Genomic DNA, 26,794 nt, shown 5'->3' on the forward strand with positions numbered 1-26,794 from the left:
CATGATTCCCAATCTTTCAGCTTAATTTGCAGGGCTAGGAATCAAACCCAGGACTTGATAAGTGCTTTACTACTGAGCCACATTTCCACTTTTATTCTTTTCTTTATTTTGGTGACTACCTTCAGAAAATTTCTTTGTAAAATAATTCCTTAGAGTGTGGTCCACACCATCAACCTTCTGCCTTAGAAGAATTCCATGTGGACTGTGGCTTATATTTGTGGACACTGGAAAAAACCCCTGCCTACTCTCCCTCTGCTTTGTGGTCTATAGTAAGTTGTATTCTGTCCCATCTGAACTTTATCTTTAAAGAATCTCTACTAACAAACATAAGGTCCTGAGTTCAAACCAAGCACCACCACTACCCCCACCCCCGAAAAAGTCTCTGGTTTCTGCTGGGCCCCAATGTCTGGAAGAAGATGGTCAACATTTGGTGTATGAGAACTTGTGTGGTATAATGTAGTTTGTTTTTTTGAGCTAGTATAGGGACCTGAACTCAGCCTCCTGCTTTCATTCTGCTTTCTGGCTCTCAGTTGGCACTCTACAACTTGAACAATGCTCTAGTCCTGCATTTTGCTGGTTAGTTGGAGATGGGAATCTCAGATTTTTCTGACTGGGCTGATCCTTCAGGTCTCAGTCTCCTGGGAGCTTGGATTGCAGGCATGAGCTGACGGTACCTGGTCATGGCTCTAATTCTGGTATAGTTTAGTGGCACTTGTCCTATAGGAACAAGAGGTTTAGAACCTATGAAATAGACTTTAAGTCATGAAAATTGGCTCATTCAACAAATATTGAGTGTACATTAAACAAATCTAGTGGTTCTGTGACTGAAGTTCAGGGAACATTGTTCTTCCTCTTTCTGTCCTTTGTATGAGTTGGACACTCCTAGGCTAAATGGTAGCAGTATTGGTACTCTTCTCCCTGTGGTTTCTTTTTTTTTTTACCCAAAGCTACCATAGGGCAGAGTGCTTGGCATGAGGTCTGTCAGTGATAGGCAGGCTTGAAGGCTTGCTCACAGTCATCCACACACTGAGAACCAACTGAAGAGCTGGACCAAAAACTCACCTGCTGGGCGCTGGTGCCTCATGCCTGTAATCCTAACTACTTAGAAGGCGGAGATCTGAGGATCATGGTTTGAAGCTGGCCCTGGTGGAAGTCTGACATTTAGCTCCAATTAAACACCAAAAACCTGGAAGCAGAGCTGTGGCTCAAGTGGTAGCACCAGCCTTGAACGGAAAAAGCTCAGGGACAGAGCCCAGACCAAGTACAAGCCTCAGGACCAGGATACAACATGCATGAAAAAAAAGACTATCATCACCTAACACAGAGTCCCTTGGAAGTCAAAGAATAGAAAACAAGAATGAGACTTGAGCTATCATTAAATTTGAGCTGGTTTTTTTTGTTTGTTTTTTTCCCTTTTACCTAGATCTGGGTATGTGCGCCAGAGCTTTTTCCTTGCCAGCGTTGACAGGGATGCATCTTTAGAATACAGCCAAGCAACAATGCAGCACGGGGTCTCCATGGTGGAGCTGTAGCAGTTGCTGGTATCAGAGCTGGTGGATTCCATGGTGAAGCATGTGGAGAGAGATCATCTGGAAGACGCAGGGCCTTGTGTTCTGGTGCAGGCCCACTGCTATGAAGACAACAGTGCATTGAGCGGTCATGCACCTCTGTCTCAAGCTCAGGCCTTGGTGACCAGTGAGCTGGCAAAGTTCAAGGACCGCCTGGCCCAGTGCAGCATGCATTATAACAAATCCAAAGATTATAACAAAGCCAAAGATTCGATGGATGCAAGGACTAAGGAGCCTCAGGTGAAGCGGCGGCTGGACCTGTGTGACCGTGTATGGATGACCACATGCAACTCATTCCCAACTATGACCAAGAAGATGGAGTCTCTCTCATCCATTGGGAAATAAAAGTCTTTGCCAGTGACCATTAGGGCTGAGGGCCGGAATCTATTTAAAAAGAGGAATGGGAATTTTAGTATTTTAAGCAACATTCATGAAGAAACTAAGGATGGCAGTAAGTTTATGGCATACTTCATTGCCTCTGGACACTGGTTCTTTTGTTTCAGTAAAGACAGTGAGCTAGTTACTAGGTGGCTCACGACTGTAATCCTAGCTACTCAGGAGGCTGAGATCTGAGGATTGCAGTTGGAAGCTAGCCTGTGCAGAAAAGTCTGTGGGACTATCTCCAATCAACCACCAAAAAGCCAGAAGTGAAGCTGTAGCTCAAGTGGCAGGGCACCAACCTTGAGCACAATAGTTCAAGGACTGTACCCAGGCCCTGAGTTCAAGACCCTGTACCTACGTGCTCCCCACCCCCACCCCCCCCCCCGCAAAAAAAAATGAAATGAGAAAAACTGGTGCTAAGATTTGGGTCAAAGACAGTTTGGGAGCCTAAATTCCATGTGGTAGGAAGTACCCCTTGTACCAAGCCAGGGTTGTCCAGGGTTGTTCTTATTACACAGGTACCAAAAAGCTGGCAGGTTTCCCTTTCACTTATGATCTGGTGAAGTCTGAGAACAGATGTGTCTGTGTGCCAACCTCCTGTTTACCAGACAGATTGGGTCTTTACTTTGCTTGGTTTTGTTATATACCCAAGCATGAAGTGGATATAAGGTGAGAGGTTAGAAGAGGGAGTGGTTCAGAAAAGAACTTTAACAGGTTCCTTGTGTTTTTCCTTAAAAAAAAAATTTTTTTTTTTTTGCCTACTCTCTATTTTTGCCTGCCCCAGCATGGCAACTTATCTCTTGGATAAGTTAGACCATGCTGTCTACTTCAGCAATTTATGACTTGAAATGATAATTAGCCTATTTGTTGTATTGGAGATGATGTATTTTCCCAGTGACATGGTTTTAAAATACAGTTTCATTGTCCACTCCCTCCTCCACACAAGAAATACCATCAAACTAGCCCCATTGAGTTTTCCCAGACTAGCAGGCAAGTCAACAAAGCATATCCTTGAATTTGACTTCTCAACCTTATTTGCCTAGAGGAGAACCAGTTAAGCTGAGACCAGTTTTGGTCTTTCCCTGGTTATTGGAGGAACAGTTACAGCAGTAAGGGGCCAACAGTGTGTGTGTTCCCTTGCTTTACCTCAATCTCTTCCCCTTCAGGTTTTTTTTCCTTTCCCTTTGGCCCCTTTCTGTCCCCTGCATGAGCTGGCTGATGCTTCCTTCCTATTGCAAAGTTAGCCTAGCGCAGGCATCACAAAGTGGGCACGTTTCCAATCTTTTTTTTTTTTGGCTGGGCTTGGGGCTTGAACTCTGGGCCTGGGGGGTTGTCCCTGAACTCCTTCCACTCAAGGCTAGTACTCTGCCACTACAGTCACAGCACCACTTCCCAAGTTTCCATGCTTTACTGGAGGAGTCAGTGGAAAAGTGAATGCCTGCAGATATACCTGGCACTGAGTGGGCTCTCATTGCTTCATTTCTGGCCTCTTCAGGCTGGGAAGATAGGAAAACTTTCAACCCAGTTAGATTTATACCAAAGAAACACAGGGGGTTCACAATCATTCCACTCTACCAAGTTCTATCCCCAAGGCTGCAAGAGGGTGAAGCTGGTCCCAACATGGAACTTGGCATCTGTGAAGCAGACACCAACCAAATACCAGATATTCTGGAGAAGGGACAGAGGCAAGGGGGAAATGGGGAAATGGTCACCTGGAAGCAGAACTTGGCCAAAGCCTATGTTGTCACATCCCCAACACTAGGTATTCTAGAACCCTCTAGGATCGGGGGTCTTAGGCTTGCGTGGAATATGCTCCTGGCCTTGTCTGCTCCAATGCTGCGGGGCAGGAGGCCTGGTCCCATTTTGCTTTATTACACCCACTAGATTGCTCATCTGGTTGTACAGTTTAGGCTATGACTGACTGACCACAGCCACTTCTCCTTAAACCAGTAGTTTTCGACATCTCAGATAATATATGACTCATACTCCCTCCTTTTGCTTTTTTTTTGTAATTACCAAATTACCTTTTATGACTACTTTTATAACAAAGAAATAAATAAACAGGACTGCTATTTATAAAGGCTTTCCCAGGAGGACTTAGAACTTGGGCCTTAAAGATTCTCTACTGATCTCCAGACCTCTCCCTGTGAACCAAGGCTGTCTGGGAAGCATTGCCTAGTTTTTCTTTGATACTTATATTGTTCCTCTTCTAACTTGATCCCTGATGCTGACTGTGCCTTCTGTCCAGCAAATGAAGATCCAGCCCATTAAAGTGAAACAACAAACGACTCTCATTAGCCACAATGGTACACATGTCATCCTAGTACTTGGGCTACACTAGTGTCTTACCAAGAAAAGCAAAAATCACTACCATCACTTCACCACCCCCCACCTCTCTCCCTCCCCCACCAAACTACCTTGTAATGCTAACAAGTCAGGGAAGAGTGCTGTTTGACACATCCATTCATCAGAACCCAGTGCTGCCCTTGTTCATCTTATTGCCTTTCCACTTACCCCAGAACTGTCCTGACTATAGTTATCAGGGAAGGCAGAAAGATGGCAAATGAGGTGGTGAGCATCTTCTCACTGTTCTTTGTACTAGCACTAATCACTCAAGTCCTAATATTCCCAACTGTTTTCTATGACTTTATAAAGGAGCCCAGCCAAAGCTACCTGGGGAGTGCTGCCAGTCCAGCCTGTGGTATCCTTAGCAAAAGATCTTGTCATGGGGCTGGGAAGGTGGCTCAGCGGTAGAGTGCATGCCTTGCAAGCATGAGGTCCTGGGTTCGATTCCTCAGCACCACATAAACAGAAAAAGCCGGAAGTGGTGCTGTGGCTCCAGTGGTACAGCACTAGCCTTGAGCTGAAGAGCTGAGGGACAGCGCCCAGCCAGACCCAGACTTCAGGCCCCATGACCGGCAAAAAAAAAAAAATCTTGTCATGTAAAGGGGGAAGGGAAGAAGACAACTTTGGGCTTCAGAGAGGAAGCAACTGTAACCAACGCTTTGCTCCTCATCCTTAAGAGGTCTGCAGTAAATAGTCTTAAAAGACAAATTTTCAGCCTGGCAGCTTTCAATGCAGGAGAGAAGCCCTCCTGCATCCCAGGAAAAACTTTTCTTTTTCTGCAGGTGCCCCATCCAGCAACACTTTATGGATCAGTCTTTCCAATAAGCCTTCACTAACAGCCAACTTCTCCTAAGGCTACAGGAGCATCTTCCTTGTTTGGTATGTGTAGGGCTAGAGGTTGAACCAAGAGTTTTCACCAGCTTATTAACCCAGAAATTGCTGACAAAGAAAAGCACCACACAGGCAAGCTTTAGAGCTCTTAGGAAATGGCAGAATTCCATGTTCAACTAATTCTGAGCCTTCCATATGCCAAACAGGCCTGGAGCTCAACCCCTTCCAGGGCTCTGGATTTCAACCATAAAGGAGCTAATGTTGAACCTCGAGTGGTACAATCATGGTAGCACAAACCAACAAGGTTTATAAAACTCATTTCATCTTTTTCAGTCCCAAAAACATTAAAATGTTAAGCCACTGCTGAGATTACCTTCAATGATAGTGAATTATTTCTGAAGGAAGAATAGCACACATAGGTCATTATCTCTCCTTTGTCCAAAGGACAGAGAAAAAGTCAATCCTTTCAATATCAGGATTTTTTTTCTATTGTATTTAGCCTGCTACAGTCTAAAATAATAGAAGACTGCCCTATCAGAGATCAGCTTACTTTCTCCCTAACTAGATAGGATGCAAACAGAGGGAGTTTCCACCTCCATGGGGGACCCTCCTGTTCTATGGACAATTTCATTTACCTTCCATAGCCTGCTAACGACTGGCTTCTCTGTTTTACACGCATAATCCTCATGTAACTGCGATATCCCATTGGTGCTTTGTATTGCCAAATACAAAAGGAATGGTAGTAAACAGCTATTTAAACCCCCAAATTTGGGGAAATTGTAGTATGTTTAAAAACCTTAGGGCTGGGGATATAGCTCATTGGTAGAGTACTTTCCTAGCAAGCACCAAGTCCTGGGTCCCATCACTGCAGCATCAAAACCAAAACAATACACAGGTACTTTTGTTTACTGAGCATGAAACAGACTTACAAGTTCAGTACCAATACATAGCTTGCATGCTTTTTGACTATATTTCAGCTGTGTAAGAGTGTAACCAGCCACTGGTGGCTCATGCCTGAAATCCTAGCTACTCAGAAGGCTGAGATCTGAGGATCACGGTTAAAGCCAGCCCCAGCAGGAAAGTCTGAGACTCATCTCCAGTAAACTACTCAGAAAACAGCGGAAGTGGTGCTGTGATTTAAGTGGTAGAGTGCTAGCCTTGAGCAAAAGAGGCTCAGGGACAGTGCCCTGAGTTCAAGCCCTAGGATCAGAGAGAATAAAAAAGGAAGAAAAAAAGAGCTCAGGTCTGAGGTACTGATATTAATGTAACACTTCTGTTGTTCAGGGTAGAAGGCACTTAAGGAACGTCCTACAGTCTCAAGAATAGTTGCAGGAACAGGAGAATGTGGTTTATTAGTAAGTCAGAGTCCTTTATACAAGAGACCAGAAAAGGGTTCCTATATCTAGACTTTACAATGGGGGGTAGGGAATGGGAAATGATGATCAAAGACCTTTTCATTGGATAAAAATCTATGTATAACTCTAAAATATTACAAACTAGAATGAATGTCTCAATCCCTTTAATATCTCTGAGTGGGTAGTATTGTTAGTTACTAGTTAAAAAGTCAGACTAGGTTTTAAATCTTAGCTCCTCTTCGATAACATTGTAATATCTACCTTAAGAGTTACTCTGAGGGCTGGGAAGGTGGCTCAGTGGTAGAGCGCTTGCCTTGCATGCACGAGGCCTTGGGCTCGATTCCTTAGCACCACATTAGCAAAAAGCCAGAAGTGGTGCTGTGGCTCAAGTGGTAGAGCGCTAGCCTTGAGCTAAAGAGCTGAGGGACAGCGCCCAGGCCCAGAGTTCAGGCCCCACAACTGGACAAAAAAAAGTTACTCTGAGTTTAAAATGAAATAATGCTAAAGAGCTTAGAATTGTGCCTTGTGCAAACTGTTCTATACTAGAAGTATTGTTACCAAGGAAGCACAAGACAAAGGCATTTAAACTTTTACCACAATTCCAACAATACAAAGTTATACCTAAGTATCTTACTTCTAGCTTCTTTCCATAGTTGTAGAAAACTTTACCTAGAGTTTAAAAACAAGTATTTTCACATGTCCTATTATCGACTGAAGGTTCACATTTGATACCCAATAAAAGAAATAGAAAGCTGTTCCAAGGCCAAAGAATAAAAAACAGGTGTTACGGATCAGTGGACTTTGCTAAGAATTTTCTCCAAAAGCTATGCAGACCGGGTATGAGATTCATGTAACTGTTGAACTAAGGTCAACATAGCTTCCTATAATAATCTATCACCACTTAATGTGCTAGCTTTAACCTGGGCAAGGAAAAACAGATTAAAGGCTAAAAGTGGGTGCTGAAGCAGTACTAAATAGCATTTAATACAACTTAATGAGAGACCCTCATAGCCACTGCTTAATATAGGTGTCACTGAAGTAAAATGGCTGTAATTTTAAAGCTAAACTAGTAAAGTATCAAAATATGACAATCAAGTACCTTTAAATAAAGCATCTCTTGTATTTAGCCATGATTTCAAGAGATGTATTCCCATTTGTACCAAGTTCCCTAAGATGAAATATTTACCCATACATTTGCCAAGCAATAAATTCTTGGGGAGAAATAGGCCTTGTTATGCAGTCTAAGGCTAGCCTTGAACTTGCCATCCTTTTGCTTCAGCCTCCCAAGTGCTGGGGTTAAAAAAGGTGTGTGACACCATACCCAGTTTAACCAATTTTAAAGGGAAACACCAGTTCTTATCCAATCCAGTGTTAAAGTTGGCTTAGTGAATAGGAATTGTAGATAAAGGCACCCTTTAACCCAATCTTCTTACCGTATTTCTAGGAGGCTGGCATGGGTATGACAAGAAACTCCAGGTTACTGAAAAGTTTTAACTACTAGAGAGACTACACAAGTGGTTCAACAGAATTTACTTGTATATTTTCCATTTTCTATACTATTTGAAGGCATAGGATAACTTTGTATTAGCTTTCTACAATACTGTGTTTTAAATTCATCCAGTAAACTAAGATGCAGCACAACTTTGATACAACTTAGGAGATTAAAAAAAAAAAATCTCCACAAGAGAAAGCAACTCATCAGGCCTCGGTGTTAAAACATTTTCCCAGAATAAACAGATAAGCAATTGCATGAAAAGGTAGTTTAGAAATATTGAAATCACACCAATTCCTTCCAACTATTTGCCTTGCTGAAATCAAGGCAACTAATTCATTGCTACTAGTGGGGCATGAATTTTACTAAGTGTGGATGGGTTTTACTTTTCCTCGTTACATTGAAAGTGCTACCAACCAGCAGGATTAAGTTGCGTCCATTCTCTCTGCTCTGGTAGGGGTACCAGCTGTGAGATGGCAAGGTACAGCTGAACAGTGAGTAATGGACGAATAAACCATAATAACAAGTGGCCTAAACATAGAACTGGACAGAATCAAACCAGTTATATCTATAATTACTCAACCCAAACTAATATTTTAAAGGTATCGTCAAAATAAAAATGGAGATTAGAATTGGTATTTTGAATCAAATTTGAAGACTCTCTTGATAAAACAGAAATGCTCTTTTGAAATCAAAATGAAGCTCTCACCTGATAGAGGGCCAAGAGACTTGTTAGCCCCTCCTACCCACATCAGGAAATAAGTGACAAAGTCTCTTGCACTGAAGTTATGTATTTTAACAGGTTTACATGTAATATTCATATATAAAAAACTTTAAGTGCTTTTCTCCAATTTAAAAATCTAAAGAATTCAAAAATAAGGCATTCAATATTTGAAAAAAGTACAGATTTACAAAATGTGTATATTCTGTCATGAAAACTCCACACCAACATTATACACTTGGAAAAAAATACAAACAGGATATATTACAAATTTATGCAGCAATAACTTAGTTCACACCATGCAATAAAAAGTACATTAATCAAGATACACAAGCTTTTTGTAGGTTCTAAACTGAAGGACTTTTTTTCTTTTTTCTTTTTTTGCAGAATCCTTAAAACCTGTGGCACTTAAAATTTGTTAGCCTTTCTACTGGGAGGTAAATTATACACAACAATGATGAAAAAGATGAACAGACCAGTTGTCTATTATGAATCATTCCAGCTCTGCTCAACAATGGCCGAAACTCTTTTCTCATATTCTCGTTTGTTTTCCTGATAAAGCTGTGCTGCCTGGCTATTGGCTGGACTGTTTGGATTCGGTTCATCCAACAAAGACTAGGGGGGGGGGGAGACAGAAGAAAAAAAGAAAAAAGAGATTTGCAGAGTTATTCTTTTTATACTAACAGCACAGATAAGGAATATAGAAAAATTATACAAAATAGCAAACAATTTTAGAGGTTAGAATGACATCTATTTTTAGGTTTAAATACTTTCAGAAATGGCTTTAAAAAGGTTTCCTACTTCTAAGCAGTGTTAAGTTCCCCAAACAACTCTCAATTGCCTTAAGATGTTTCAAGAAAAATCAAAACAACAGTACTTTTCAGTGTACTCAAGACTTTCTTACTAAGAAGAGCTTGATTTGGTTAAGATGTAATGTGTAAACAGCTTAGTAGCCAGCCAGTATTTTCCAAAGTTAAAATCTATCATCATTTTTTTTTTTTTTTTTTGCCAGTGGTGGGTCCTGAAGTCTGGGCCTGGGCACTGTCCCTCAGCTCTTCAGCTCAAGACTAGCACTCTACCACTCGAGCCACAGCACCACTTCCAGCCTTTTCTGCTTATGTGATGCTGAGGAATTGAACCCAGGGCCTCATGCATACAAGGCAAGCACTCCACCACTGAGCCACCTTCCCAGCCCTCATCATTATTATTTGGGACTGAACAAGGGCCTTAGAAACAGCTGGCAAGCACTTCTACAGAGCTACATCCCCCAGTTCTAAACTATATCAATGTGGCTCAAGTAGCAGAATGCTAGCCTTGGGCAAAAAACCTAACAGATAGCACCCTGGCCTTGAGTTCAAGACCCAGGACTGGCGGGCGCATGTGCATGCTCACACGTGCACACACACACATGCATGCATGCATGCACATGCACACACTAATTTCTTGGATGGATCAACATATGAATGTTTCTCTGAAATTGGCATTTTCTTGAGGTCTCTATGGTTTTTCAAGCAATCATCTTTATTTCCCCAAAGGTTTTCTTTTCTACAACTTGCTCTGGCATAGGCATGAGTTTAATTTGACTTCTAAGAACATGTGTGTTATACATGATCAAGAAAGGAATTATAGAATGGATCTCATGTGGTCAACTAACAAAAGAGCAGACCAGCCAGCTGGCAGCTGAGTTCCTGTCTGTTGTGCATTATTTACCTAGGTGCTGTGTTATACTGCTTACCTGTCTTTGGAGTGTTTCTGAAGGAGCTCACTAGATCCCATTGACCACTGACAAAGTATGATGTATCCTAACATGTGCTTACCTGAATTGATGTTAAGATAGAAGATACATCATATGTTGGACTCCATCGATTCTGAAGGATATCTAAACATATGCTACCATCAGCGTACACTGCAAAGACAACACTCAAGTTGATTACAGGTTAACTGTCATATTTTAACCGTTGAAAGAATTCTTTTTGTTGTTATTGGTGGTGGTCAGGGGGCTTGAGCTCAGGACCTGGGCAATGCTGTCCCTGAGCTCTTCTGCTCAAGGCTAGCTATCTTATCATTAGAAGCTTAAAAGTTAGCTTTTCCACTTAAGACAGACATTCTACCAGAGGAGCCACATGTCCCTGCCTGGCATTTTGCTGGCTAACTGGAGATAAGAGTTTCACACTTTTCTGCACTGGTTAGCTTCAAACCAGGATCCTCAACCTCTTGAGTAGTTAGGATTACAGATGTGAGCAATCAGTTCGTTTTTCTATATACCTTTAAATAAAGTTTTTGGGCCGGCACTAATCAATGGCTGTAAATCCTGGTTGTGTGGAGTAATAGACAAAGAATGGGAGGACAGGATTCCAGACCAACCTGACCAGAAAGTTTGACCAGACTTTATTTCAAGAGAAGAAGCTAGGTGTGGTGAATAAAATGGATGCAAGGTAGAAACTAAGACCCTACTTCAAATAAGGTGCTAAAAAGAGGCTAGGAATGTGGCTCAAGTAGTAGAGTACCTCTCTAAATGCAAGGCCAAGTTCAAACCCTACTACTGCCAATAAATAAATAACGCTCTTGAAAAACTGTTTATTAACTAGCACAGCAATTATATCATCAGAGTAAGGAAATTAAAACATTCAGAATGTTTACTCTAATAGCATCTGTGAGTAAAACACTAGAAACTGCCTGTGATCCATATGGGAAGGGTCTGGCTAGGGTACACAAGATCTGGGGTTTAATGTCCAGTACAGTACCACAAAAATAAAGAGATAAATAATGGTACATCTGAATAACAATGAGCCATAAGAATGGTACCTACTTAATGTTTATATATAGAAAGATAAAGTATATTACCTTCAAAAATAAGCTTATGAACTATTTAGATCTAGCAATCCTTATGTTGGTAAAAATATATTAAAAACTTTTAATAACCAAAACACTCTTAAATGTCAATATGTAACTATCTAAATAGTTGGATTATGAATACTTTTAGTTCCTTTAACCTTTCTTCATCTTATGGTTTGCTTTCCCTATAGGGACATTCCTCTCATGATTAAATCAAATAAAATAATAAAATAAATAAATGCAAGCCAGGAACTGGTGGCTCAAGTCTGTGATCCCAGCTACTCAGAAGGCCTAGATCTGAGGATCACAGTTCGAAGCCAGCCTGGACAGTGAGTTATGAGACTCTTATCTCTGACTATCTATCAAAAAGCCAGAAATGGAGCTCAAGTGGGAAGACAGCTATCCTTGAGCAAAACCCCTCAAGGACAGTGCCCAGGCTCTGAGTTCAAGCCTCAGTACCAGTGTTTGCCTTGAACCAAGATCCTCAGATCTCAGCCTCCTCAATAGCTAGGATTACAGACAAGCGTGAGCTTGCACTTGCTAAGCAGTCAATCTACCACTTGAGACATGCCTTTAGCCCATATATTTGTATTTTTAAAAAGCCAGATTTCAGGTGAAAACCTGTTGGTTATTGTTCACAGTTCTGTAAAAAAATACACACTATGTTCAGTTCAGAAGATATTACAACAAAATTTTCTATCAAGTTTGGAAGCTTGTTAATATTTCAGCTACAAAAATATGGATGGCATGGACATGGCCGGTCCTGACTGAGAAATGACCAACTAGACCTAAAGGAAGGAGACCACTGCCCTCCTTACCTCCCCCCCCGCCCCACTATCATCTTAAAAGTCTAATAAATTGCTACTTACCATTTGGATGAAACATTTTGGATAAAAACCTAACAGTTGGTGGTTTATTTGGATATTCTTCAGAAAATTCTATTACTAGTTTGAAAGTACCTAAAGGGAAAAAAAATAGTAATAATTATATGGTGAAGCCATCAACTAAATTTCTTCAATTGAGTCTCAACCTCATGTTGGCTTTTGCACAAGCACACAAAATTTAAGGAGTGAACTGTGCTTTAGCACATAAAACATATTATACTTCTATTTATGTTAAGGCTGGTATCACACAGCATTGGCAAGCACAGGCAGAACAGCCTTTCTAGTGTGAGTGTTACTGTCAGACTGTATGGCAACTGAGCCCTAGTTACCAAGATTTTAAGCTACACGTTCAGAGAACATCCAACAGTTTATTATAGCTTGCAAAGTGGCTGCCAAAGGATTTTTGCAAGGGGCAGACTACCACATGGCAAAGAACCCAATTAGACTTGGGTGCTGATGTGGAAGTAAGTTCTGTCCCACACCAAACTCTTCATTTGAATATGCCAACAATCAATAGGCTTTTCTGTAATTTCCTACTATTGGTTACAGGCCAACACAACACATATTCTGGTCAGTATTTAATGTCAACAGAGAGAAGATTTCAAAAAATCATGAATTTCTAACAAAGGCAACCTGTAAAGAGTACAAAGAAAGCCGGGTGCTGGTGGCTCTCGCCTGGAATCCTAGCTACTCAGGAAGCTGAGATCTAAGGATCATGGTTCAAAGCCAGCTTGGACAGGAAAGTCCATGAGACTTATCTCTAAGATAATAACCTGAAGTGGTGCTGTGGCTCAAGTGGTAGAATGCTCGCCTTAAGCTGAAAGAGCCCAGAATTCAAGCCCCATGACTGACCAAAAAAGAGTACAAAGAAATTAAGGATGTCCAATTGTAGTTTCAATTCTACTTCTAAGAAGTAAACATTAACCATTATTAATGGCTTTGTGTTTGGGCTGACATAACTAGAACTTTTTTATTTAGAGGAAATCCATTTAAAGGGTGGAGAGGTTCTTCAACTACAATCCCTTGGATAAACAGTAAAATTATAACTTACTTCTAATGAAGTAAACCAATTTCGTTTGGTTAGCTTCTAATAAAACTAAAACCAATCCAGATTTCCACAAGGTTCTTGCCTTATTTCATCAATACAAGTGAAAACAAGACTTCTGTTGGTCTAAATTCTCAAGTCCTAGCTTCAATCTATCAAGATTAGTCTCTCTCATACTTCAAAGAGAATTTTTATATCTCTACCAGTCATATAGGTTGAATACAACCAACTTCCACTGATTTATATATTTTTGCTGCTGTTTGGAAATATGACATTAGGATGACCAAAGATACAAGCAAACCATAGGTGACTCCCATTTCACATTTGCTTATATGTGTGTGTGTGTGTGCACTCAAAACACAATTAATGAAGTTGTCCTTATGCTTAATTTCGCTCGCTGTGCTGGGGACCAAATCAAGGATCCCGTGCATGCTAAGCACAAACTCTTCCACTGAGCTGTATCCTTATTCCTTATGTGGAAGAAAGGAAAGTAATGGCTTTATAACACTTCAGATGAACACAAATATAAAACACTTATCTCCTTAGGCTTTGTAGTCACTTTATACTTAGTCCATCATGAATTCATGGGGCATGAAACAGTATCTCTAACAGCATACCACTTTATGGCACCTCATCATCAGACGTGGGAAGGCAGCACCATAATAACGTCAAAGAGTTAGAATCAGTACAGAGTATCTCCAGCAAACCACTAGTTCTATTCGTTGATATTTGAAAATCTTAATTGAGCAGGATGTGCAAGTACATTCCTGTAATCCCAGTTACTTAGGAAGCTGAGGCCCATAATGAACAATTGAATAAATGGCTGAAAAGTAGATTATATTCATAGTAAGGAAAAGATGCACCAATCTCAATCTTTCAAATAGAAGCTTGCTGAGCACTGGTAGCTCATGCTTATAATCCTAGCTACTCAGGAGGCTAAGATTTGAGATTTATGTCCAAAGCCAGCTGGGGCAGGTAAATCTGTGAGACTCATCTCCAACTAGCAAAAAGCTGCCTCAAGTGGTAGAACACCAGCCTTGAGGGAAAAAAGCCAAGTAAGAGGTGGGAGGGAGGATCTGAGTTCAAGCTTCAGTACCAAAACATCCCTCCTTCCCCTCAACAAAAAAATAGATGCTTGCTGGGCATAGTGACACATAGTTATAATCTGAAGTACATAGTAGGTGGAGCTAGGAAGATTATGGTAAAATTTTGAGAGCTGAAAAGTAAAACTCAAATAGAAAAGGCTGGGTATGCCATTGGCTTACATCTGTAATCCTAGCTACTAAGAAGGCTGAGATCTGAGGATAAGGTTTAAAACCAGATGAGGCCGTAAAGTCAATGAGACTCTTTTTTTTTTTTTTTTTTTGGGGTCCGGTCGTGGGGCCTGAACTCTGGGCCTGGGCGCTGTCCCTCAGCTCTTCAGCCCAAGGCTAGCGCTCTACCACTTGAGTCACAGCGCCACTTCCAGCTTTTTTCTTTTTGCTTATGTGGTGTTGAGGAATCAAATCCAGGGCCTCAGGCATGCAAGGCAAGCACTCTACCACTGAGCCACCTTCCCAGCCCCCAATGAGACTCATCTCTAATTAACCACCAAAAAGCCAGATGTAGAGCTCTGGCTCAACCAGCAGAGAACTAGCCTTGAGCAAAAAAGGGATAGTGCCCAGAGCCTGAGTTGAAGCCTCATGACAGGCACAAAACCAACCAACCAACCAAACACCACACCACCACAAAACTTCTCAAGTAAAAATGCTGGGAATGGGCTGGGAAGGTGGCTCAGTGGTAGAGCGCTTGCCTTGCATGCATGAGGCCCTGGGTTCGATTCCTCAGCACCACATAAACAAAAAAGAAAAAAGCTGGAAGTGGCGCTGTGATAGAGCGCTAGCCTTGAGCTGAAGAGCTGAGGGACAGCACGCAGACCGAGTTCAGGCCCCACGAACGGACCCCCCCCCCAAAAAATGCTGGGAGTATGGCTCAAGTGTACAGTAATTGCCAAACAAGCCCAAGGTACTCAGTTTAAACCCCAGTACCACCACCAATAAAAAAAAAATCTCAAGATGCAGGCTACACTGAGCAACTTCAAATGAGCAACTTCAAAAGACATTAGCTTGGAACATTAGCTCGTTAGTATAGCACTAGCCTAGGAATCAATACCCTGGGTTCAATCTTCAGTATTGGGGGAAAAATTAGCCAGGCACTATTTAGCTCATGCCTGTAATCCCATTGACTCAGAAGACTAAGTGAGATCTGAGGATCATGATTTGAAGCTACCTGGGGAAGTACAGTCCATGAGACACTCAACTCCAGTTAACCACCAAAAAGCTGGAAATGGAGCTGTGGCTCAAGTGGTAGAGTGCTAGTAGTCTCATGTGTAAAAGCCCAGGGACAACGCCCAGACCTTGAGTTCAAGCTCCAGGACCAGCATGCCCACATGTACACACGTACACACACATTTTTTTTTTAATTGACTGGCTTTAACAGAAGACAGCTGGCTCCTCTTATCTGTTTCTGCACTCAATCTGTTACAATATGTTGTTTTGGTTCAAGTACAGTACATGAAGAAAATCTGGTTTAGCACAAATGTGTAATTGAAAAAAGGACATTTCCACAGCCTTTTTAGCAGGTAATTGTATTCTTTTTTGTTGTTACTGCAGAAAAGAAATGGTCATTTCTTAAATATTTGTTGCAATGTAGAATCAGAAGTTAAAAACCATTTTTTTTTTTTGTCAAGTCATGGGGCTTGAACACGGCCTGGGCGCTGTCCCTCAGCTCTTCAGCTCAAGGCAAGCACTCTACCACTTGAGACATGGCACCACTTCCAGTTTTTTGAGTGGTTTATTGGAGGTAAGAGTCTCACAGACTTTCCTGCCACTGCTGGCTTTGAACCGTGATCCTCAGATCTCAGCCTCCTGAGTAGCTAGGACTACAGGGGTGAGTCACCAGTGCCCAGCTTATCAACAATTTTTTGTACTTAGTTTCACTGCAATCTGTGGTACTATGTATCCTATTTTTTTTTTTTTGGTTCCCCAACTTCCCAACCCTATGCTGATTGTACCCATGTCCTCCTGAATACCAAGGCCAAGCAAGCTTGTGCTCTGCTGCTAAGCTGCATTCCAGTTCTGTCAATTATTCTTTCAATAAAAACTGTTCCATGACAAAAAGACTTTTTCTTCCCAGTAACCATCACTCTGTGGCATGCAGAAAAAAGTGCTTAAAGTCTGGCACTAGTGACCCAGGCTTTTAATCCTAGCTACTCAAGAGGCTGAGATCTGAGGACCTGTAGTTCAAAGACAGCCTAGGCAGGTAAGTCTGAGACTCTTATCTCCAATTAACTACCATAAAAAGCAAGAATTGGTAGAGTGGAAAAGCCTGGAGTGAAAAAGCTCAGGGATAGTATCCTGGCCTCGAGCACAAAAAAAAAAAAGGAAAAAAAAAGTGTATTAGTCAGACTTCCCATTTCATCACACAGAGTAGTATTAAGGAAAATTACAACAAAAGGTCAGTTAGGCTGGGAGAGGTAGCTCTTCCCTGTAATCCTAGCTACTCAGGAGACTGAGATCTGAGCATTATGGTTTGAAGCCAGCCTAGGCAGAAAAGTCCATCACTCTTACCTCCAAGTAATCACAGAAAAAGCGAGAAGTGAAGCTGTGGCTCAAGTGGTAGAGCACTAGCCTTGAGCAAAAAGCTCAGGGACAGCACACAGGCCCAGAGTTCAAGACACAGGACCAGCAAAACAAAAACTATTGCTATAATAGGGGAAAAAAAATCTAAGTAGCTTGTTAAAATAATTCTGATAACTTCAATTTTAAACACATATTAAAACTAGTTTCTAGGGCTGGGAAGGTGGCTCAGTGGTAGAGCGCTTGCCTTGCATGCCTGAAGCCCTGGGTTTGATTCTTCAGCACCACATAAGCAAAAAGAAAAAAGCTGGAAGTGGCGCTGTTGCTCATGTGGTAGAGCGCTAGCCTTGAGCTAAAGAGCTGAGGGACAGCACCCAGGCCCAGAGTTCTGGCCCCACGACAGGACAATAAATAAAACTAGTTTCTAGCCAGGTGCTAGTGACTCATGCCTGAAATCCTAGCTGTTCTGGAGGCTGAGATCTGAGGAACGTTCTGAGGCTGGAGGCTGAGATCTGAATATCGTGGTTCAAAGCCAACCTGGGCAGGAAAGTCCATGAGACTCTTTTTTTTTTTTTTTTTTGCTGGTTGTGGAGCTTCAACTCTGAGCCTGGGCACTGTCCTGAACTCTTCAGCTCAAGGTTAGCACTCTACCACTTGAGCCATAGCACCTACTTCCAGCTTTTTCTGTGTATGTGGTGCTGAGGAATCGAACCCAGGGCCTCATGCATACAAGACAAGCACTCTACCCCTGAGCCACATTCCCAGCCCAGTCCATAAGACTCTTATCTCCAATAAGTAACAGAAAAAGCTCAAAGCGGCACTGTGACTCTAACAGTATAGGAGTGTTAGCCTTGAGCAAAAAAGGAACGCAAGGACAGTGTCCAGCACCAGCAAAAAAAAAAAAAACATACAAAAACTAGTTTCCCATTTTTCTGGCTCCTGGTGAATATACCCAGGATACAAAAAATTATGCAGAATGCTTCTGGCAGCTGTAAACATTTAAGAAAAACGTCTAAGATAGGTCTAATTCAGTGGTAAAGTACTTTCCTACCAATGCACAAAGCTCTGGGTTTGATCTCCAGCACTACACACAAAAAGAAGCATGTTAACACAATAGCTAATGAATACAGATAAAGTAAACAAGCAGGATTATACCCTGATACCTACCTCAACATCACATGCTGCTATAAGGCCACAGAAATACAAACCATTGTCAAACCTCAAACCTTGTCATCTAGGCCTACAAGCTATCCAAAAATGATATAAAAAGTAACAGAACTAGCATTGCAAGCAACCAAGCTGATTTATATAGTGTTTTGAGGGGTTTTTTTGGTTTCAATGTTGGGGATAGAACTCTGGGTCTAGGCATTGTCTCATGGATTTTCCTGCCCAGGTTGGCTTCAAACCATGATACTCAGATCTCAGCCTTCTAAATAGCTAGGATTACAGGTGTGCGCCACCAGCACCCAGCCCCAGCAAGTCTTGAGTTTTAGCTGAACTTATTAACAGTAGAATATGGCTGAAAAGTAGATACCCGGGTGTTATAATTTCTAATTTTAAAACATCTTTTTTATACTATATAGAAAATAATTAAGAATAACTTACCATCCTCAAAGGGTGTCCCTTCTGGCCTAAAAACAAGAAGAATTCTAATTAACATTTTTTATTGTGCTTTTCCCTTTTCTTCAACAGACAGGATAAACTCCAACACTAAAAGGGGACCATGCAATGATGTACAAAGCTTTGAGGAAGTAGCTGAACATCATTTTAGCCTTGGCATTTAATAGGTAGAAGCATAAAGAAGAACTGTTTTTTCTTTTAGGGTGATTTTACTTAAATAAACAAATCTGCCCATGATTTTTTTTTTTGGGGGGGGGTCCTGGGGCTTGAACTCAGGCCCTGTGCACTGTCTGAGTCTCTCTGTGCACAAAGGTAGTGCTCTACCACTTGAGCCACAGCACCAATTCCAGGTTTTTCTGTTTAAATGGTACTGAGGAATAGAAACCAGGCTTTGTGCATGCTAAGCAAGCACTCTACCACTAAGCCAGATTCCCACCCCCCCCCATGATTTTAAACATAACAAGAATTCTGCTCACAAGACTGAAAATTTTGTAATTTTCTTTTTTTAAAGACAAGGCCTTATTATTTGCCCACAATGAAGTGATCATTCTGCCTCAGTCTCTCATGTGCTAGATTTTCAGGCAGTTGCCACCAAGCTCAGTCATTAATATGTATTAAAAACAGCATTCTTTCATTTTACAGTAATGTAAAGGAAATTAATACCAGTCAGTTTAAGGTAATTATGACACCAAATTCAAAAGTCCTGCTTTCCAACAGAGTAATAGATTTCTTTCAGCTAAGCATAGCTGTCTCACCAAGAAAGCCAATATTAGGTTCAGACCTTTGCTTCCAAATTCCAGTTTAATTTTCTTAAGTAGCAGCATATAATTTATTGCTGGTAAAGTATATTCAAGATCTCAAAGAAAGCTGGGCGCTGCTGGCTCACGACTGTAATTCCAGCTACTCAGCAGACTGAGATCTGAGGATCACGGTACAAAGCCAGACCAGTCAGACCAGGCAGGAAAGTCCACTAGAAAACCAGAAGTGGCTCAAGCGGTACAGCGTTAGCCTTGAGCTGAAAAGCTGAGGGACAGTGCCCAGGCCCAGAGCTCAAGCCCCACAACCAACTGAAAAAAAAAAAATAAAGGGGGGGCTGGGAAGGTGGCTCAGTGGTAGAGTACTTGCCTTGCATGCATGAGGCCCTGGGTTCGATTCCCCAGCACCACAAAAAAGAAAAAAAAGCCAGAAGTGACGCTGTGGCTCAAGTGGTAGAGCACTACCCTTGAGCTGAAGAGCTGATGGACAGCGCCCAGGCCCAGAGTTCAGTCCCCACAACCAGACCCCCAAAAAAAAAGATCTCAAAGAAGCCAGGTGCACGTGATGGTGCTCACCTGTAACTCCAACATTTGGGAAACGGACATAGGAAGATTAAGAGTTCCAGGCCAACCTGAGCTACATAATCAGACGTGTCTCAAGAAGCAAGTTAATAGCCTAAATGTAATAGAATTTCTTTATCCTACATGGACAAACCACTTGTTTTATTTTTCAGAATGTACTCTTATAAGTTACTTTGTAGAAGTTCAAATTATTATTTTTTTTTGGTTGGCCGTGGGGCTTGAACTCTGGGCCTGGGTGCTGTCCTTCAGCTCTTTAGCTCAAGGCAAGCGCTCTACCACTTGAGCCACAGCATCACTTCCAGCTTTTTCCGTTTATGTGGTGTTGAGGAATCGAACCCAGAGCCTCATGCATGTGAGGCAAGCACTCTACCACTGAGCCACCTTCCCAGCCCCTCAAATTATTTTTATTTGTTTGTTTTTGTTTTTTTGGGTCCGGTCATGGGGCCTGAACTCTGGGCCTGGGTGCTGTCCCTCAGCTCTTCAGCTCAAGGCTAGCGCCCTACCACTTGAGCCACAGCGTCACTTCCGGCTTTTTTCTTTTTGCTTATGTGGTGCTGAGGAATCGAACCCAGGGCCTCTGGCATGCAAGGCATGCGCTCTACCACTGAGCCACCTTCCCAGCCCCTCAAATTATTTTTAAAGTATTGGTTCTACGTATCTCACCACAAAACTCTAGTATTAAAAGAATTAAAAAACAAAACAGAACAGATCAAACCCAAGAAAGCTAAAGGCATAAGAAAGCATATATCTGCCAGGTATGGAAAGACATGCCAGTATTTGGGCTATACAACATTTTCAGCTAAAATTCTTGCTAGTGAGAATTCTCAGTGTTTTATTCCACCCCTTCTCAAGGTGCCCACAGAACATGCATAAACATTTGCTCTACATACACATAATTTATCTTTTCTCCTTTATTATTTCATTCCATTTAGGATTTTGTTGTTGTTCTGTCGGTCGGGGGACTTGAACTCAGGGCCTGGGCACTGTCTCACAGACTTTCCTGCCCAGGCTGGTTTTGAACCGTGATTCTCAGATCTCAGCCTCCTTAGTAGCCAGGATGACAGGCATAAGCCATTTGCACCTGGTTCCATTTAGTTTTTTCATCCTTTTTTCTTGTTTTTTTTTTTTTTTTGTGGTACTAGAGTTTGAACTCAGTGTTATGCTCACTAGGCAGGTACTCTATTACTTTAGCCACACCCACATCCCTTTTTGCTTTAGGTTATTTTTCAGACCAGATCCTCTTATACTATGAAAACAGGAAGAGTTATGGTACTAGGCTGTCTTGTTTGCTGAAACGGGAGTCTCAATAACTTTTTCAGCAGGCTGGCCTCAAACCTCAATTCTCCTGAAATAACTGGTATTATAGGTGTGAATCAGTAAACCCAGAACAATTTAGTTTCAAATAGGTATGCATGTTGGGGATCATACCCAATGCCCTACATATGCTAAACAAACATCATCACCGAGTTATACCTCCAATTTTTGTTTGTTTTTTTCGCATGGGTGTTGGAGCATGAACCCAAGAGAACCTCTTTTAGCGTTTTCCATTTAAAGCTAGCCCTCTAAGACCTGAGCCACATCTCTACATTTGTCTTTTTGCTGGTTAATTGGAAATAAATTTCAGGGACTGTTCAGACTGGCTGTGAACCAGTCTCCGATCTCAGCCTCCCAAGTAGCTAGGATTACAAGCATGAGCCACCAGTGCCTGGCACCAACAAGTGTTTTGTTTTTTTAAATAGAACAACTTTACTTAGTACAAAAATGTCATGTAGCTGGGCCCAATATCGTGGTTCATCTATAGCAGCTGCATGTCCAGCTACATACCCTATTTAAGGCAGGAGCAGTTGAGCCCAAATAGTTCAAGGCTAGCATAGGCAAAATAGCAAACACCACGTTGTCTCAAAACAAAACCATTTGTTGTTAACAGCAAGAAGCAAAGAAATCTTATACAAATGCCAAACCTTTATGTGTTTTCTGGGGCTAGGAACACATTGCTGCTGGAGTACTTGCTCAGTGTGCCTGCCTAAAATCCCTAACACCTCCCCACCCCCCCAAAAAAGTATTTTTTACCTTATATTGGAGTTTCAATCCTTCCAAAACCAGATTTTATCTTAGTCTCTTTCCCTAGACACCTGTTATACATACTTTTCTTAAAAATCACCATACCTATTATTTAGCAAATCTTTTCACTCACCCAAATATAACTGCATTCCACTGCATGATGTTGTTTTCAGATGGTGCACCACTGACCCCCACGGGTGGGTCCTCTTGCAATCTAGAAATCCAGAGTAATAATTTTCAAAGTTGAACATTAAGGCAATGAAGAGGCCATAGAGTACCTATAGACTCTGTATCACCTACTTGAGAGAGTAACTAAATCAACTTCCTTGTTGTTGTGTTGCACTGGAATGAGCCATATTTTGATTTAAATAGATCAACCAGGGGTACATTACTATATACAGCTAATTATCTGTGAATCCAAATGGTTAAGAATCATCTCTTCAAATATCAAAATTAAGACAAACCTTTTCAAGAACTAGTATAGAGCCATAAAAATTTCAAACTACAGTGGCAAAAAATAGTTTTACAAAAATACCAACTTTCCTTCTCTAAAGACTGAAGAACAATGAATTTTAACTATTGCTATATCTATTTGTACATTGCTACTAAAATTTAAAAAAAGAAAAGCAAGCAACTCTCAGTGTACACACTAAATCAGTAAGAACTACTTCAATTTAATCAGGAAGCAAGATGTAGCAAAGATCCTCTTGCTTCTGACAGAAATGGCTTTGTAATCAAGTTTTTCAGCAGTATCTGCACTAAGATCAACTCTACAGGAGAGTCAATACAAAACCTTTAACAGTTGTGATCATCAAATTCTCGTAACATGAAGACCCTTGGAAAACTACCAAAGGTGCCATGTGTTCAACTAGAATTAAGCAGAGAACTCCAATAACCAATAAGAGGAAATGATGGACAGAAAATGAAGTTTTATTTGAATTTCAGTAATGGGAGCAAATTCAAGACTAAAAGACCTTTGTACTAAGAGTATCTTTTAAATAATATCACCTCAACAAAAATAACCATTTCTACAGTATACAAAAATACATATGTGGTCATTTTCATGTGTCATAATACTTTGCAATTAGTCCACATGAAAAGTGTACCGTTTGGTTAACCTCAAGCAAATAAGGCCTCCAGTACTTACGGTTCAATACCCATCTTTAAGAGGCTAAAAACTACCTAAATGATAAAGTAAATGCCTCTGCTAATAGGGCTTTGTACTGGCGTGAGGTTAATTACTTCCTGAGTATTTTGGGAAATGGTTAAGTTTCATATATTAACTATTCGCATCAATCAGACCAGGTACACAGAAAATCGTAATGCTCAACTGGTCACTCTGTTTCCCTACCTTTAAGTATTGGATGAAAGGTAAACAACGGGGGGTGGGGGGGGTCACTTCCTCCAAGTCCCACACCTCCTAACAAAACCCTGTTTTTACAAAAGGAGGCCCTCGAGAGTATCGGATTAGCTCTAGTCGGAGGGAACGCTTCCTCCCCCCCCACCCCCAGACTGGAAAGGCTATAGATAGGCCTTTATTCACTAGCCAACGCTGTTCCAGAAGGCACTGGCAACAGGGAAGGCCAAACCCGAGGCCCAGGTCTCTGAGCCAGTTCTCAAGGTCCTCCCGGCAGACGGGGGCAGAGTCGGGTTTCGGGGGGATGGGTTAACCACCTTCGGACCTCGCGCGGTGGACCCCACCCTCACTGCAGAAAGGGCAGGAATGGGGGTGGAAGGGGAGGGAGGGGGGAGCTCGCCTCAATCTGGTTCCACCGAGGAGCTCCGCGGGGCTTTTTAACAAAGCTGATCGGTGCTGCAGGCGAGGCCTAAACCCATCCACAGAGCTCCATTTTAGGGGATCAAGGAGGGGGGTGCCGCGGAGTACAGGGGTGTGTGTGGGGGGGTGAGGTTTGAGTGCTGGGGCCGAGACGTCGAGCATCCGGCCCTCAAGGGCCCGCGGGCACCCCGAAAGGCAGCCGAACGCCACCTTTTTTTTTTTTTTACTTAAGAGAGAAGGAACAGCACCGAGAGCTGCCCGCTGCCAGAGTGAGCCGGGCCTGCGTCGACCTCCCCTCACCCCGTCCGCAGACCCCCCCCCATAGGCCCATCGCCTCCCGCCAGCCGCCCTCCTCCGCTTGAGGGGGGTCCTGAAGGGAAGGTGTCCGGAACCCCCCGCCCGCCCGCCCGGCCCTGCAGCCCCGCGCAGGGTGGGGGGGGGGGAGAAAGCCGTCATCTTGACGAAAGGTGAAGGCCCTTACCGCTTGAAATCTCGCATGAGCCTTCTCCGAGCCGGGGTCGACATGCTTCCCCAGCTCCCCCGCGGTCAGTCTGAAAGAAAAGAGTCCCGCGCAGCCCCCCCCCACCCCCCGGCGCCGCGGCCGAATCACTGTGGGTCACCGCCGCCGCCGCCGCCGCCGCCGAGACTGCACAAACAACCCTGCAATGACGTCTCCCTCCGCCGCCTCCAGATCCCTCCGCCCTCCGCCGCTACCACCGAGCCAGTGAGGTGGGAGGTAGGCGGGGCGTCTGGACGCCCGCCCGCTCCGGGTACTTCTTAGGCTAGGGCGGCTTCCATGTTGGGCTGCTGGAGTTAAACGGCAAAGATTCGTGTGCCCTGGTGACCGGTTCTTAGAGGCTGGGAGCCGGGAGACGCCAAAACCGGGACGCTTCCTTGGTCTCTCCCCACCCCGTCACTGTCTTCGGTTCGGCGGGATGGGGAGAGAGGAAGAAAGGACGCATCCGGACCCGAGATTTCAGGGAAAGGAGGTGGGAGGGAGTGGGGGGGGGAGAAAATGACGCGATGTCACGTGACCGCTCGCGGCCTTGTCAACAATCCACCCTCCCCCCCCCCTCCTCTGAGGGGGTTGGGGGTGGGGAGGGAGGGGAACGAAATGTCCAGAACCACGTGTCCCTGTGACGCGCGTAGAACGGGTCACGTGAGAGCGTCGCCCGGATCTCAGAGTTTACCCGGCCCGGGTTGGGAGCCCCACCTTTGTGAAGTTGTCCTCCTGGTTTGTCCCGGGTGCAGGGCGGGGGACGCTGGCCCCGAAGGAGTCGTGGTGGAAGCAAACCATTTGGTTTTCCTCTTTTGTATAAGAGGGAACCAAAACAATTAAAAAAAAAATTGGACTTAATCTATGTCCAAGTGGTTTATCCATTTTTGGTGGGGAGGATCGGGAGGGGAGAGGGGAATAAAAGTAGCATTGACTTCCCAGGCCCGAAGTTAAAATTCTATCATGCTTTAAGGCCACCAAGTAGAGTCTGTGCCTCCCATTTGAGTGGAGTTTCCAGGATCGGGCAGAGATGACAGATTGACCTGGTCTTGTTCAAATAGCCCACGGAACTAGAGGTTCTTTTTTTGTTTTCCTTTAGGGCCTTCCCCCCACCCCTTTGTTAAAAAAAAAAAAAACTTATTGAAAAGGTGATGTACGGAGGGGTTACAATAATATAAATCAGGTAATAAGTACGTTTCTTTTTGAACAGTGTAGGGTCTTATTTTGTTCGAGGCTAAAGGTGAATCTGTGGACTTACTTAGGGTAGGTCACTCTGTGAACCTATCTAGGGTAAAGTACCTACGGGTCAAGAAAGGCCAGGGTGTGATCTCAGTGCATAATCGATGGGAAGTTATCAAAACACAAAAGTGATTCAGATCTGGGGAGTGAGAGAGCCCAGACATGGGTGGAGTTATGTATCTAGACAGGTAACTTACTTCAGGCTTTTTATACCAGCAAAGTGCAAGTGGACCTCAAGTGTCTCCAGTAGGGTTTTCAGAAGTGTTGACTTTGAAACTTTCCTATAAGTTCTGTTGGCGGGAGGGAGGGTAGGCTGCAGCTTTTTTTTTTTGGTACCAGTTCTGGGGCTTGCACTCAGGGCCTGGCTGTTGTCCTTAAGCTTTTTTGCTCAATACTAGCATGCTAACACTTGAGATACAGCTCCACTTCTGACTTTATGGTGGATAGTTGGACTTTCCTGCCTAACTTGGCTTTGAACCAGGATCCCCAAATCTAACCATGATCCACCAATGCCTGGCTGCAGCACTTTCTTTCATAGGACATACAGGGAATTGTTCAGCCCTAGAAGGGAAAATGGAAGGAGGGCCTTAACATTGCCCAACTCTTGCCCCCAGGATGATTGCATATTCACTGTGTGATTCTCTAAATCAAAGCTAATAATTCCTATCTTTATTATTTTCTTTTTACTTTTTATAAGGTAATAGAGATTGAATTTAGCACCTCAGACATGTGAGGCACACACTACTGCTGAGTTACATTCCTCAACCTTTTTTTTTTTTCTTTATGCCAGTCATGGGGCCTGAACTCGGGCCTGGGCACTGTCCCTCAGCTCTTCAGCTCAGGGCTAGCTAGTGCTCTACCACTTGAGCCACAGTGCCACTTCTGGCTTTTTCTGCTTATGTGGTGCTGAGGAATCGAACCCAGGGCCTCATGGATGCAAGACAAACACTCTACCACTGAGCCACCTTCCCAACCCTCCTCAGCCTTTTTGTAAAATTTAGTTTTAGACAGTCTGGCTAACTTGCTCAGGCTGAGGGCCAGGAGTAGTCATGTGCCACCATGTACAGCCCCTTACCTTTAATTTTTGCCTACCAGTCATAACAATCCTTATCCATCCTATAGCTGAAGAGGAAGACTTTAAGATATATAGCTATAGACATATATACGTAGATCTAGATATCTATATTTC

General features: G+C 42.9%; 1 protein-coding gene across 1 annotated transcript; it reads right to left on the minus strand.

Moving 5' to 3' along the window:
* Positions 1 to 1,370: 1,370 nt before the first annotated feature.
* Ube2b (ubiquitin-conjugating enzyme E2B) lies at positions 1,371 to 24,846 on the minus strand. Its single transcript, XM_013030958.1, has 7 exons — positions 24,352 to 24,846; positions 22,227 to 22,307; positions 18,681 to 18,706; positions 12,399 to 12,488; positions 10,512 to 10,600; positions 9,171 to 9,309; positions 1,371 to 1,952 (listed from the first exon to the last, which is right to left on the minus strand). The coding sequence occupies exons 1-6, from the start codon at positions 24,393 to 24,395 to the stop codon at positions 9,181 to 9,183; spliced, it is 459 nt and encodes a 152-aa protein (XP_012886412.1). The 5' UTR covers positions 24,396 to 24,846; the 3' UTR covers positions 1,371 to 1,952; positions 9,171 to 9,180.
* Positions 24,847 to 26,794: the final 1,948 nt, after the last annotated feature.

The sequence above is a fragment of the Dipodomys ordii genome, unplaced genomic scaffold (assembly GCF_000151885.1).
Source record: "Dipodomys ordii isolate 6190 unplaced genomic scaffold, Dord_2.0 Scaffold135, whole genome shotgun sequence".
NCBI classification, from domain to species: Eukaryota; Metazoa; Chordata; class Mammalia; order Rodentia; family Heteromyidae; genus Dipodomys; species Dipodomys ordii.